The sequence below is a fragment of the Sparus aurata genome, chromosome 13 (genome assembly GCF_900880675.1).
Source record: "Sparus aurata chromosome 13, fSpaAur1.1, whole genome shotgun sequence".
Taxonomy (NCBI): Eukaryota; Metazoa; Chordata; class Actinopteri; order Spariformes; family Sparidae; genus Sparus; species Sparus aurata.
Window position 1 is genome coordinate 5,028,678 of NC_044199.1, and position 14,558 is coordinate 5,043,235.

The window sequence follows — 14,558 nt, forward strand, 5'->3', positions numbered from 1 at the left end:
TTTATAGGAATACACTTTTGTTACGGGCACTGCACTAGTAAATTAAAAATAAATTAAATTATACATCAAAATAGCAAATAGCGCCCTAATAGCTCAATTGGTAGGGTGTGCCCCATGTGCAAAAGCTGAGTCGAAGTCTGATTTCATCCTGACATAAACTCCAGCAGTCCAGTCAGCAGTAAAGGCACAATAAGTGCAAAACAATTAAACATAAGCAATTCCAATGCTATTTTGCTGGATGTAAAAAGAGCATTTTAAGCATGATGCTGAGACATTTGTATGGATAAACAAGGTATCATTGATTTTAAAATGCAACTTCTTTAAACGATAATTAATTATTCAACGAAGATATAAAAATGAATACACAATGTACTACCAGATTCACAGTAGACATGCTACTCCAACTGGATGACATGCGTAGAGACATAATGCAGATTTACAGGTTATCTCAACAATTTCAGTATACAGTATTCTCTGACACAACAGTCTTACATTAGTTCATTAGGCTCATACACTGTCAAAAAAAAAAAGTGAATAGTTATTATTATGTGGTGTTTGCTTTAAAAAAAAAAGACTGAGGTCAAGAATTGTTACAAAAAGTATATAATACCTTATTATCAAATGTATTAAATTATAAATTCTATTTAGTCAATTCATATCTAATTTGTGTGATGTTAGAAAGAATAGCAATAATTATAAGAAAATGTTTTACTATTGCCAACTAACTGTAAATAAATCACCAAAAGAAATTGTCACATTATGCTAAATTTTTTCACAGTTATTTTGTTTTTTCTTCCAATTTTTAATAACCTTTTCACAGATTCTTTGATTTCTTGGGTCTGCAGAACATAAATGATTGGGTTCAACATGGGAGGAAAGACCGAGGTCAGAGACAGGTTTATGATTCTGGCGTTGGGATTAATTTTTTCCATTAATGTAAATGTGATTAACAGTGGGATGAAATAGATTGCCACTAATAAAAGATGACCTATGCATGTTTTAAAGGCCTTCAGTCCTTGTTGAACTGTGGCCACTTTAGCCAAAGAACAGCAGACATAAAGGTAACTTAACAAGATGAAAACTAGTGGAAGCCAAAATATAAGAACTGGGTACAAACAGCTAATGGCGTAATTGGGGAAATGGTCATTACAGGCCAGCCGGTATATCTGACCATGGTCACAGAAATAGCTGTTAATAATCACAGAATCACAGAAGGAAAGTCTTGTCAGGAGGCCAACTGCAATAAGTACAGCAAGTACAATAAACAGCCAGAAAGATGCAATCATACAGAACATGAACCTGTGGGTCACCATCACTTGATAATGCAGTGGGAAAGTGATAGCTATCAGTCTGTCATAGGACAGTGCAACCAGATTAAATGACTGCATAGAGAGGCAGGTGTAGCAGAAAAAAAGGAAAGTCAAGCAGTCGTTGTAGGGAATGTAGCGATGGTCAAACAGAAAGATGTCGAGGAGCTTCGGCACCAGAGCAGAGTTACCAAACAGGTCCACAAATGCTAGATTAAAAACTGCAACATATTTTGGACTCCTCAGATTATGATCCAAGATTATTACAGCCATTACAATAGTGTTTCCCAGCACTGAAATAATATAAACAAAGAAGAGAAAGACATAATAAAACTTGATATTAGGTATGCCAATTAATCCACTTATTATGAAATATGCAGGACGCACAAAAGAGATGTTTTTTCCAAGAGCAGGGTTGAAAAACTCCATTTGCTAGTAAAACTGTCCACAGTTCAGTATTTTATGTTGAGAAGTGTCCTCTTCTGTGTATCTGCATCAGAACAGCGTTGGAAGTTCCTTCTCTCTCTGGTGACAGAGGTCTGATGAGGTTTAACTGAGGCAGGAGTGGCTACTAAGAGAAATAGTCTACCTCTCTATTTCCCTAATATAAGGTCAATGTCTTTCCCCCTGTGTCTGAGTGTCTGCTCATCAGACAAACCCACTTTAAGCCATTTTACTGAACACAATCATGTAATACGCTGATATAATATACAACTACAGAGTACTTATAACACATTTTTTAATTTTCTTAATTTTATTTTACTCAGTGACCATTTCATTGGTTTTCTGACTGGAAACAATGTTTTCTTTGGAATTATTTCAAGAGGAGACAATAACTAAATATCTCCGGCCAATCATTCAGCTATATTTTCTAATCCCTATCATGACAAATAAACATGGACGCAAAGTTCCCATGAAAAGCCTGGTGGAGCTCTACTTGCTTCAGTGAAAAGAGGCAAGTGAGGGATATTGACCACGGTGAAACAAGACAGCCTCCTATATATTCGGCCATATTTGGCACCTGGCACCCAAGAGCTGAGTCAACCATTTTGGTTCTTCTTTACTTTACTTTACTTTATACAGAATTCGAAACTTCTGAGCTAACCTGAGCTGTAACTTGAACCAACTTCTACTGATTTAAGTCAAGGATGTACTTTCACAGTGACTCTAGGCTCTCCGTCTTAGAGCCTCTCTGCTGGGTCTCATGGGGTTTAGTGCTTCAGTTACTCTTGTTTCGATATACTGTCTCTTGCACATCAGTCAGCGCATTTACATGCACAGCTTAGTCGGATTACAGCCATAGTTCGACTATGCTACTCAACCAGACAACTGCAATTATCTGAGTATACATGCCGGTGAGAAAATCGGATTACTGGGCCAGAGCATGTCATACCCCGGTACGATAGGTGTCGCTGTACCCATTTCAACTAGTGGTAACAGAGACACCTCCTGCTGACCTCTATACGTCACCAGCTGCCTCGGCATTCAAGAAAGATGGCGTACGAAGAGCGAGACGGAGCTACATCTTTGTACATTTCGTATATGGTGTACATGATAATTTCACAAACTAGGTGCACAATGGCGCTCTTTTTGGCGGTGATTTCGGAGGAAAGATGCCGCCGCCGCCGTCCGTCTACTTCCGGTTCACGGCCCCAGGGAAAAAATCTTGCGCCTGCGCAGAACCCAAAATCTGATCCGATCTGATGGAACATATACATGCAGGAGTAATGCGACTATCAATCGAATAATCTGGGTGCTTTAATTCGACTATGAGAAATCCAATCCTGTCCATTTTTAGTCACACTAAGGTGTATACATCTTAAAGATCCGATCATATTCGGACTAACACAGTAATTCGGTTTTCTTGAGTGTCATGTAAATGCACTGAGTGTTTCACACACATGAATTTATTTGTGGCGGTCTATATCAACATTGGCTGCAACATATTGATTTTCTATTTTGGAGCTGAACGTCCCATTCTCTTTCATTCAAGACAGCGCAACCGTCAGTGAATAGCATGATGTTATATACTCCGATACAGTAGATGGTGGTGTGGTTTTTGGTCCACCAATACAACCAATGAAGAAGAGGAGGAAACTTTTTAACACAGTTGGCTTAACTTCCTCTGCAAAGAAGAGGAATTTTGGGCAATTCAGTCAGTGAAATTTGGAGAGTCTAGAAGAGCCGCCCAATTACATTTTATCCCATATTACATATAGATATTTAGCTCGGCGCTAAAAGGAACTTAGCCAAATCTGTCGGCAAAAGTCTTGAGTGCTAATGCTCTATGGCACCCCAGCTGGACAGCCGCCGCCTCAATAAAAAATCTGATTCTGTGCGAAATACTGCATATCATATACATGGTAGCATCAGGTTCTACATTTATGACACAACAACCTATAAAATAAAGCAACAAAAAATAGCTTAATAAAAATCTGTGTATCTTCATGACTACATTTCAGACGATGATGATGACATGAATCAATGCATGCTGCATTTCCATACTTAAACTTCATGATTAAAGCCTCATGATTGAACAAGATACCCTGAATTAAACCACCATTCTTGATGATAATAACCATCTCTGGACAATTATGTCAAAACCCTTTTTGTTCACATTTCACAAGATTTCAAGAAAAAGATATCACAAAAAGAGAAGTCTGGTTTCTCAGAATCTTGATTGCTGCTTCACAATAAAAATCCTTCAACAAAAGTCAGTGTGTCCCTGAGTGGTGGGAGAGGTTTTAATGCAAATTGGTATTAAAAAACAAAAAGGTTAGCTAATTCAAAAAAGAGAAGCACACAATAAACAAGATGACATCCTGTTTTTAAATTAGGATAAGGTACCACAAAAAAGCAGGAAAACATTGCAACATCCGTTTCTCTCTATGTTTTACATTTTGCCCCAAAATATGAAAGAAGAAAACAAAGTACATTTAACATCTCTTTCAAAAAATGTCCTGCTTGATTTTAAGGTTAGTAATGATGTCATACGTATGGAATAAATTCTATTGAGTTTCATGTTAAACAAGTATTTAGAATACATGTTGATTCATTGATTTTTGTCATTTTTAATGTCTCACACAGAAGAACAGGAAAATATACATAAAAGGTCATTTTATGTATTTTCTTTCTTTGCCGTACTTTTGTGTTACTTTCTGATTTTAAACATTTTTTTCACAGATTCTTTGATTTCTTGTGTCTGCAGGACATAAATGATTGGGTTCAACATGGGAGGAAAGACAGAGGTCAAAGAGAGGTTTATGATTCTGCCGTTTGGATGAATTTTCGAAGACATTGTAAATGTGATTAATATTGGGATGAAATAGATTGCCACTAATGAAAGATGAGCTGTGCAGGTTTTAAAGGCCTTCACTCTTTCCTTAACTGTGGCCACTTTAGACAATGCATAGGCAATATACAAGTAACTAAACAAGATGAACATCAGTGGAAACCAAAGAAGAAGAACTGGTAATGACATACTAATAGCAAAGCTGGGACTTCTGTCATTGCAGGCAAGCCTGAATATCTGACCATGGTCACAGAAATAGCTGTTAATCAGTACAGACTTACAGAAGGAAAGTCTGGTAAGCAAGCCGACTGCAATGAGTACAACAAAGATGACAAAAACCCAGAATGATGCAATCAAAGAAAACATGAACCTGTGGGTCACCTTCAAATGATAATGCAGTGGGAAGATGATAGCTATCAGTCTGTCATAGCAGAGTCCAACCAGATTAAGAGTCTGCATAGAGAGGCAGGTGTAGCAGAAAAAAAGGAAAGTCAAGCAGTCGTTGTAGGGGATGTAGCGATGGTCAAACAGAAAGATGTCAAGAAGTTTCGGCACCAGGGCAGAGCTACCAAACAAGTCCACGAATGCTAAGTTAAAAACCATGATATATTTTGGAGCTCTCAGATTATGATCCAGGTATATTACAGCCATCACAGCAGTGTTTCCCAGCACTGACACAACAAACACAAAAAAGAGAAAGACATAATAAAACTTGATATTAGGTATGCCAATGAATCCACTAATTATGAAATATGCAGGATGCACAAAAGAGATGTTTTTTCCAAGAGCAGAGTTGAAAAACTCCATTTACTTCTAAAACTGTCCACAGTTCAGTATGTTATGTTGAGAAGTGTCCTCTTCTGTGTATCTGCATCAGAACAGCGTTTGAAGTTCCTTCTCTTTCTGGTGACAGAGGTCTGACGAGGTTTAACTGAGGCGGGAGTGGCTACTAAGAGAAATAGTCTACCTCTCTATTTCCCTAATATAAGGTCAATGTCTTTCCCCCTGTGTCTGAGTGACTGCTCATCAGGCAAACCCACTTTAAGCCATTTTACTGACCACAATCATGTAATACACTGATATAATATATAATTAAAGAGTACTTGTGAATTTTTTTTATATATATTTGGAATTTTTATTTCACTCAGTGACCATCAAATTGGTTTTCTGATTGGATGCCATGTTTTTGTTAGAGTTATTTCAAGAAGAGACAATGACTAAATATCTCCAGCCAATCAGTCAGCTATATTTTCGAATCTCTACCATGACAAATAAACCTGAACGCAAAGTTCCCATGAAAGGCTTGGTGGAGCACTACTTGCTTCAGTGAAAAGAGGCAAGTGAGGGATATTGACCAGGGTGAAGCAAGAAAGCCTCCTATATATTCGGCCATATTTGGCACCTTGCCCCCAAGAGCTGAGTAAACATACGATTGCTAGCTGCAGGGCTAACCGAGTTAACCTGGCAACGGCAACTTCATTTAGCTTATGCAACAAGGTGAATGATATCATCAGGAAACTCAATTAATCCCCCCTCTACTGTTAAAGGCCTCCGTTGTTGTCGGAGATAGCACACGGCCTCCATACAGATGTGTTGACTGAGATGCTGCTGTTTTCCAGCAGTTAGAAGTTACTTAGAAACAAGTAAAGCCGTCTCTCCAGAGTTGAGATTGAGCAGCTGAAAGGACAAACCACAAAATATTTTCTCCATAAAATATGATCAAGCAGCTCTTCTGAGTTTGTGTTAAATAAGGTCAATGTCGATCTCCTCTGTCTATTTAACCTAAGCGTCTGGCCCTAGCTCTGGTTCAGGAAAAAATCCATAAGATCTGCTCAGTTGGGTTTTCAGGTCCAATCACATTAATAACCTACTTTTATGAGACAGTGCTGTGAACCTTTCCATTCTGTCTTGTTATAACTGTATTGCGCTTTCTTGAAATATTTATTTGATATCAGTCATCTTTTAAAAATATCCTGCTTGATTTTAAGGTTAATAATGATGTCATTCATACAGGGCTGTAAACCAGCGGTTGCCACTCGCCAAATGCGACTAAAATATTACCCTGGCGACTTAATTTTGGAGGGATACATGCCACAGGGCGGGTAAATGTTTGTGCCGATAGTCGTGCTCTTGCAATAAACTATGCATGATATAGCAAAACATTGTAGTAGCTGTAAAGTGATAAATTATGACGGTAGCAAACGTTAGTGCTAAACCAGCTATTTGTTGTGTGTCGTGCTGAAGTAGCTCCCCCGATGTCACTGCTGTAGAAAATAGTTCCCCTCAGAAGCAACGTAGCATGCGCGTCACTGCTCTTTATAAGTTTGGCGCAGTGACTGTGATTTGAGCGCAGCAATGACGGCACCTCTAACTCATGAGCTGAGGGAAGTTGTACTTAAGTTGTGCATCATTTCTAAACGACTTCCTTCAATTAGGTTTCAGTATGATAATCAAGTGGCTTAATATGAGAACAGTTGTCACATGACAAAACGTGTAAAACCATGGGTCTATCAAATCCAGTGTAAATGTTATTATGGTACAGTCTCCACTGACAATTCTATTACAGAGCCTGATAGTTAATTAATGAGTGTTTCCTTTGTCAAAGTTTTGCACTGTTCAAGTTTTCAATTTGCAATGTTATGAAATTTAATTAATAATATTAAAATGTATTTCTAAATAATACTTTGGCCTCTTTTCTAAGCATGTATTGGTATATAATACTGTTCTCCATGAAAAGTACTGAAACAGATGTATATGCAACAAAAAGAGGCAATTCATTATTTGGCAGGTAAAAAATGTACTTGGCCGGTAGATTCTTTCATCTACCGGTCCCCTTGGCAGGTGAGCCAAAAAGTTAGTTTACAGCCCTGCATTCATATAGAATACATTCTATTGAGTTTCATGTTAAACAAGTCTTTACAATCTGGGTGTCCGTGGGGTTGTAAAAGGTATTAAAAGGTAGTAAATGAAATTAGCAAAAATTAAGGCCATTAAAAAGCATTAAAAAGTAATAAACATCATCTGACAAGGTATTACATTTTCAAACCACTATCCAACTGTGAGTTTTTTTTTCCATTTGTCATAAGTGCAGGCCTATCTCCTAAAAATTGTGTGAATTTATTTATATAAATTATATGTGCGAGTAGGACCTGAGAGGTATCGATGATGTGACACCAGACAGTGTGTGACACGGTAAAACTATTAGCACCTCAGTCTATGCTCCAAATGGATAGCACACGGCTGGCTTTCTGCCAAAAGTCTGCAAAAGTTCGCTACTATTGACAAAGTCATGGGGAAATGTAATTTTTCGGACCTCTGGTTAGAGGACTCTAGATTCAAAGACTGGCTTAGGCCAGTAGTTGTTGACAGCCGAGAGGCTTATTGCCACGTCTGTAAAAAGACAATGAATGTGACCTGGATGGGAATGCACAAGGCACGGGTCGGGGATTGGTAAACATGATGACCGCTCACCACTGTCAGTGTTTTTTGTGCCTCTGAATCATGTCTTCATGTAACTCTGCAAGTCGTCCATTCATTTGTCACGATGGAACTTCATTCAAAGAAGAGTTTCTACAAGTCACTGTTTAAGTTGAGTGACGGAAATCCTCGTCATCCTATTCAAAGGCTGCAACAGGTGACTCAGCCGCGACTTTACTGAGGTTCGCCCAGTGTCAGCAGCAGGAGGACGGTTAGCTCACCTCCCAGAGCCTTGCGCTGAATCGCTGGAAAGTGATTTAGGGACCGTCATTAAAGGAGAACTTCGGTCGATTTAAACATGCAGCTTCATTGCTCAAGCTACCCTTGATTTGCCAGTACCAAAGACGCGAACAAATTTGGTCCAGCCATTACAGAGCTCCATGAACGACGATGTAGCATTGAACGCTAACAGCATGGGGTCAGAACTTTACACTGTGTTTTAAGCGTCTTAACATGCTCCACATCTCACACCAAAAGTTATGCAACATCAGCAGACACCTTAGCACACAGCACTGTAGCGTGTATGACTCAAAATGAATAAAAAAGTAGTTAAAATAGTGTGTTTGTGCAAGAAGCTACTTACCTGTTTGTTGACATCCGTGTGCTCCGGTAGCTAGACCAAACTAGCATATCTATCGAGTGTGCACTTAACAGGCTTAACAGGCTATTGTAAGGCTCATGGCTCATGACAGGCTGTAACATGGACATGTACATTATGAACATGTACACGAAAATGCTGGATTACGTTTCCGTCTCCGCCAGTGAGGGAGTAAGTGCAGTTCGACGGATTGACTAGTTTGGTCTAGCTACCGGAACACACGGATGTCAACAAACAGGTAAGTAGCTGCTTGCACAAACACACGGTTTTAACTACTTTTTTATTCAGTTTGAGTCATACACGCTACAGTGCTGTGTGCTAAGGTGTCTGCTGATGTTGCATAACTTTTGGTGCGAGATGTGGAGCATGTTAAGACGCCTAAAACACAGTGTAAAGTTCTGACCCCATGCTGTTAGCGTTCAATGCTACATCTCCGTTCACGGAGCTCTGTAATGGCTGGACCAAATTTGTTTGCGTCTTCGGTACTGGCAAGTCAAGGGTAGCTTGAGCAATGAAGCTGCATGATAAAATCGACCAAAGTTCTCCTTTAAATAAATTAGCATGAATATATTAATACAAAATAACTAAATTTTTTTCGATATCTTCCACGTCATGTGACCCAGTGACTCCAATCCAGCAGCAAATTGTATTAGTAAACAGGTCGAATGAGACACACCTGTTGTTATTGTATTTTATTTTTTCTCAATAGCTTCCATGTCATGTGGCCCACTGACTTCTGAAACAGATTCGGTTTCCATAAAAAATATATAATAATAAAGAAAATGATGGTAAAAAAAGTTATTTAATGCTCAAGATGTTAACATATTTTCAAGCAGTAAGGTCAGCTTCTACACTATTTTGTCTCATGTCTTTTCTTCCAAAAATCTCAGCAGTAGTCACCATTTAAAGGGTTATTTTTCAAATCACTTGATAATGCAGTGGGAAAGTGATAGCTATCAGTCTGTCATAGGACAGTGCAACCAGATTAAATGACTGCATAGAGAGGCAGGTGTAGCAGAAAAAAAGGAAAGTCAAGCAGTCGTTGTAGGGAATGTAGCGATGGTCAAACAGAAAGATGTCGAGGAGCTTCGGCACCAGAGCAGAGTTACCAAACAGGTCCACGAATGCTAGATTAAAAACGGCAACATATTTTGGACTCCTCAGATTATGATCCAAGATTATTACAGCCATTACAATAGTGTTTCCCAGCACTGAAATAATATAAACAAAGAAGAGAAAGACATAATAAAACTTGATATTAGGTATGCCAATTAATCCACTTATTATGAAATATGCAGGACGCACAAAAGAGATGTTTTTTCCAAGAGCAGGGTTGAAAAACTCCATTTGCTAGTAAAACTGTCCACAGTTCAGTATTTTATGTTGAGAAGTGTCCTCTTCTGTGTATCTGCATCAGAACAGCGTTTGAAGTTCCTTCTCTCTCTGGTGACAGAGGTCTGACGAGGTTTAACTGAGGCAGGAGTGGCTACTAAGAGAAATAGTCTACCTCTGTATTTCCCTAATATAAGGTCAATGTCTTTCCCCCTGTGTCTGAGTGTCTGCTCATCAGACAAACCCACTTTAAGCCATTTTACTGAACACAATCATGTAATACGCTGATATAATATACAACTACAGAGAACTTATAACACATTTTTTAATTTTTGTAATTTATTTTACTCAGTGACCATTACATTGGTTTTCTGACTGGAAACAATGTTTTCTTTAGAATTATTTCAAGAGGAGTCAATAACTAAATATCTCCGGCCAATCATTCAGCTATATTTTCTAATCCCTATCATGACAAATAAACATGGACGCAAAGTTCCCATGAAAAGCCTGGTGGAGCTCTACATGCTTCAGTGAAAAGAGGCAAGTGAGGGATATTGACCAGGGTGAAACAAGCTGTAATAATGGCAGCCTCCTATATATTCGGCCATATTTGGCACCTGGCACCCAAGAGCTGAGTCAACCATTTTGGTTCTTCTTTACTTTACTTTACTTTATACAGAATTCGAAACTTCTGAGCTAACCTGAGCTGTAACTTGAACCAACTTCTACTGATTTAAGTCAAGGATGGACTTTCACAGTGACTCTAGGCTCTCCGTCTTAGAGCCTCTCTGCTGGGTCTCATGGGGTTTAGTGCTTCAGTTACTCTTGTTTCGATATACTGTCTCTTGCACATCAGTCAGCGCATTTACATGCACAGCTTAGTCGGATTACAGCCATAGTTCGACTATGCTACTCAACCAGACAACTGCAATTATCTGAGTATACATGCCGGTGAGAAAATCGGATTATTGGGCCGGAGCATGTCATACCCCGGTACGATAGGTGGCGCTGTACCCATTTCAACTAGTGGTAACAGAGACACCTCTGGCTGACCTCTTTACGTCACCAGCTGCCTCGGCATTCAAGAAAGATGGCGTACGAAGAGCGATACGGAGCTACATCTTTGTACATTTCGTATATGGTGTACATGATAATTTCACAAACTAGGTGTACAATGGCGCTCTTTTTGGCGGTGATTTCGGAGGAAAGATGCCGCCGCCGCCGCCGTCCGTCTACTTCCGGTTCACGGCCCCAGGGAAAAAATCTTGCACCTGCGCAGAACCCAAAATCCGATCCGATCTGATGGAACATATACATGCAGGAGTAATGCGACTATCAATCGAATAATCTGGGTGCTTTAATTCGACTATGAGAAATCCAATCCTGTCCATTTTTAGTCACACTAAGGTGTATACATCTTAAAGATCCGATCATATTCGGACTAACACAGTAATTCGGTTTTCTTGAGTGTCATGTAAATGCACTGAGTGTTTCACACACATGAATTTATTTGTGGCGGTCTATATCAACATTGGCTGCAACATATTGATTTTCTATTTTGGAGCTGAACGTCCCATTCTCTTTCATTCAAGACAGCGCAACCGTCAGTGAATAGCATGATGTTATATACTCCGATACAGTAGATGGTGGTGTGGTTTTTGGTCCACCAATACAACCAATGAAGAAGAGGAGGAAACTTTTTAACACAGTTGGCTTAACTTCCTCTGCAAAGAAGAGGAATTTTGGGCAATTCAGTCAGTGAAATTTGGAGAGTCTAGAAGAGCCGCCCAATTACATTTTATCCCATATTACATATAGATATTTAGCTCGGCGCTAAAAGGAACTTAGCCAAATCTGTCGGCAAAAGTCTTGAGTGCTAATGCTCTATTGCACGCCAGCTGGACAGCCGCCGCCTCAATAAAAAATCTGATTCTGTGCGAAATACTGCATATCATATACATGGTAGCATCAGGTTCTACATTTATGACACAACAACCTATAAAATAAAGCAACAAAAAATAGCTTAATAAAAATCTGTGTATCTTCATGACTACATTTCAGACGATGATGATGACATGAATCAATGCATGCTGCATTTCCATACTTAAACTTCATGATTAAAGCCTCATGATTGAACAAGATACCCTGAATTAAACCACCATTCTTGATGATAATAACCATCTCTGGACAATTATGTCAAAACCCTTTTTGTTCACATTTCACAAGATTTCAAGAAAAAGATATCACAAAAAGAGAAGTCTGGTTTCTCAGAATCTTGATTGCTGCTTCACAATAAAAATCCTTCAACAAAAGTCAGTGTGTCCCTGAGTGGTGGGAGAGGTTTTAATGCAAATTGGTATTAAAAAACAAAAAGGTTAGCTAATTCAAAAAAGAGAAGCACACAATAAACAAGATGACATCCTGTTTTTAAATTAGGATAAGGTACCACAAAAAAGCAGGAAAACATTGCAACATCCGTTTCTCTCTATGTTTTACATTTTGCCCCAAAATATGAAAAAAGAAAACAAAGTACATTTAACATCTCTTTTAAAAAATGTCCTGCTTGATTTTAAGGTTAGTAATGATGTCATACGTATGGAATAAATTCTATTGAGTTTCATGTTAAACAAGTATTTAGAATACATGTTGATTCATTGATTTTGTCATTTTTAATGTCTCACACAGAAGAACAGGAAAATATACATAAAAGGTCATTTTATGTATTTTCTTTCTTTGCCGTACTTTTGTGTTACTTTATGATTTTAAACATTTTTTTCACAGATTCTTTGATTTCTTGTGTCTGCAGGACATAAATGATTGGGTTCAACATGGGAGGAAAGACAGAGGTCAAAGAGAGGTTTATGATTCTGCCGTTTGGATGAATTTTCGAAGACATTGTAAATGTGATTAATATTGGGATGAAATAGATTGCCACTAATGAAAGATGAGCTGTGCAGGTTTTAAAGGCCTTCACTCTTTCCTTAACTGTGGCCACTTTAGACAATGCATAGGCAATATACAAGTAACTAAACAAGATGAACATCAGTGGAAACCAAAGAAGAAGAACTGGTAATGACATACTAATAGCAAAGCTGGGACTTCTGTCATTGCAGGCAAGCCTGAATATCTGACCATGGTCACAGAAATAGCTGTTAATCAGTACAGACTTACAGAAGGAAAGTCTGGTAAGCAAGCCGACTGCAATGAGTACAACAAAGATGACAAAAACCCAGAATGATGCAATCAAAGAAAACATGAACCTGTGGGTCACCTTCAAATGATAATGCAGTGGGAAGATGATAGCTATCAGTCTGTCATAGCAGAGTCCAACCAGATTAAGAGTCTGCATAGAGAGGCAGGTGTAGCAGAAAAAAAGGAAAGTCAAGCAGTCGTTGTAGGGGATGTAGCGATGGTCAAACAGAAAGATGTCAAGAAGTTTCGGCACCAGGGCAGAGCTACCAAACAAGTCCACGAATGCTAAGTTAAAAACCATGATATATTTTGGAGCTCTCAGATTATGATCCAGGTATATTACAGCCATCACAGCAGTATTTCCCAGCACTGACACAACAAACACAAAAAAGAGAAAGACATAATAAAACTTGATATTAGGTATGCCAATGAATCCACTAATTATGAAATATGCAGGACGCACAAAAGAGATGTTTTTTCCAAGAGCAGAGTTGAAAAACTCCATTTACTTCTAAAACTGTCCACAGTTCAGTATGTTATGTTGAGAAGTGTCCTCTTCTGTGTATCTGCATCAGAACAGCGTTGGAAGTTCCTTCTCTTTCTGGTGACAGAGGTCTGACGAGGTTTAACTGAGGCAGGAGTGGCTACTAAGAGAAATAGTCTACCTCTGTATTTCCCTAATATAAGGTCAATGTCTTTCCCCCTGTGTCTAAGTGACTGCTCATCAGACAAACCCACTTTAAGCCATTTTACTGACCACAATCATGTAATACACAGATATAATATATAATTAAAGAGTACTTATACATTTTTTTATATATATATTTGGAATTTTTATTTCACTCAGTGACCATTAAATTGGTTTTCTGATTGGATGCAATGTTTTTGTTAGAGTTATTTCAAGAAGAGACAATGACTAAATATCTCCAGCCAATCAGTCAGCTATATTTTCTAATCCCTACCATAACAAATAAACCTGAACGCAAAGTTCTCATGAAAGGCCTGGTGGAGCACTACTTGCTTCAGTGAAAGAGTGAGAGATATTGACCATGGTGAAGCAAGAAAGCCTCCTATATATTCGGCCATATTTGGCACCTGGCACCACAGAGCTGAGTCAACCTACAATTTCTAGCTGCAGGGCTAACTGAGCTAACCTGGCAACGGCAACTTCATTTAGCTTATGCAACAAGGTGAATAATATTATCATGAAACTCAATAAATCCCCTCTCTACTGTTAAAGGCCTCTGTTGTTGTCGAAGATAGCACACGGCCTCCATACAGATGTGTTGACTGAGATGCTGCTGTTTTCCAGCAGTTAGAAGTTACTTAGAAACAAGTAAAGCCGTCTCTCCAGAGTTGA

General features: G+C 38.7%; 3 protein-coding genes across 3 annotated transcripts; all 3 read right to left on the bottom strand.

Moving 5' to 3' along the window:
* Positions 1-752: 752 nt before the first annotated feature.
* On the bottom strand, positions 753-1,736 carry LOC115594687 (olfactory receptor 6C4-like). Its single transcript, XM_030438889.1, has one exon. It carries the CDS (start codon positions 1,734-1,736, stop codon positions 753-755), a length of 984 nt encoding a protein of 327 aa, XP_030294749.1.
* A 2,722-nt stretch (positions 1,737-4,458) lies between these two features.
* LOC115593473 (olfactory receptor 146-like) lies at positions 4,459-5,406 on the bottom strand. The gene has a single exon (XM_030436994.1). It carries the CDS (start codon positions 5,404-5,406, stop codon positions 4,459-4,461), a length of 948 nt encoding a protein of 315 aa, XP_030292854.1.
* A 7,349-nt stretch (positions 5,407-12,755) lies between these two features.
* Positions 12,756-13,703, bottom strand: LOC115593477 (olfactory receptor 146-like). The gene has a single exon (XM_030436997.1). The coding sequence runs from the start codon at positions 13,701-13,703 to the stop codon at positions 12,756-12,758; it is 948 nt and encodes a 315-aa protein (XP_030292857.1).
* Positions 13,704-14,558: the final 855 nt, after the last annotated feature.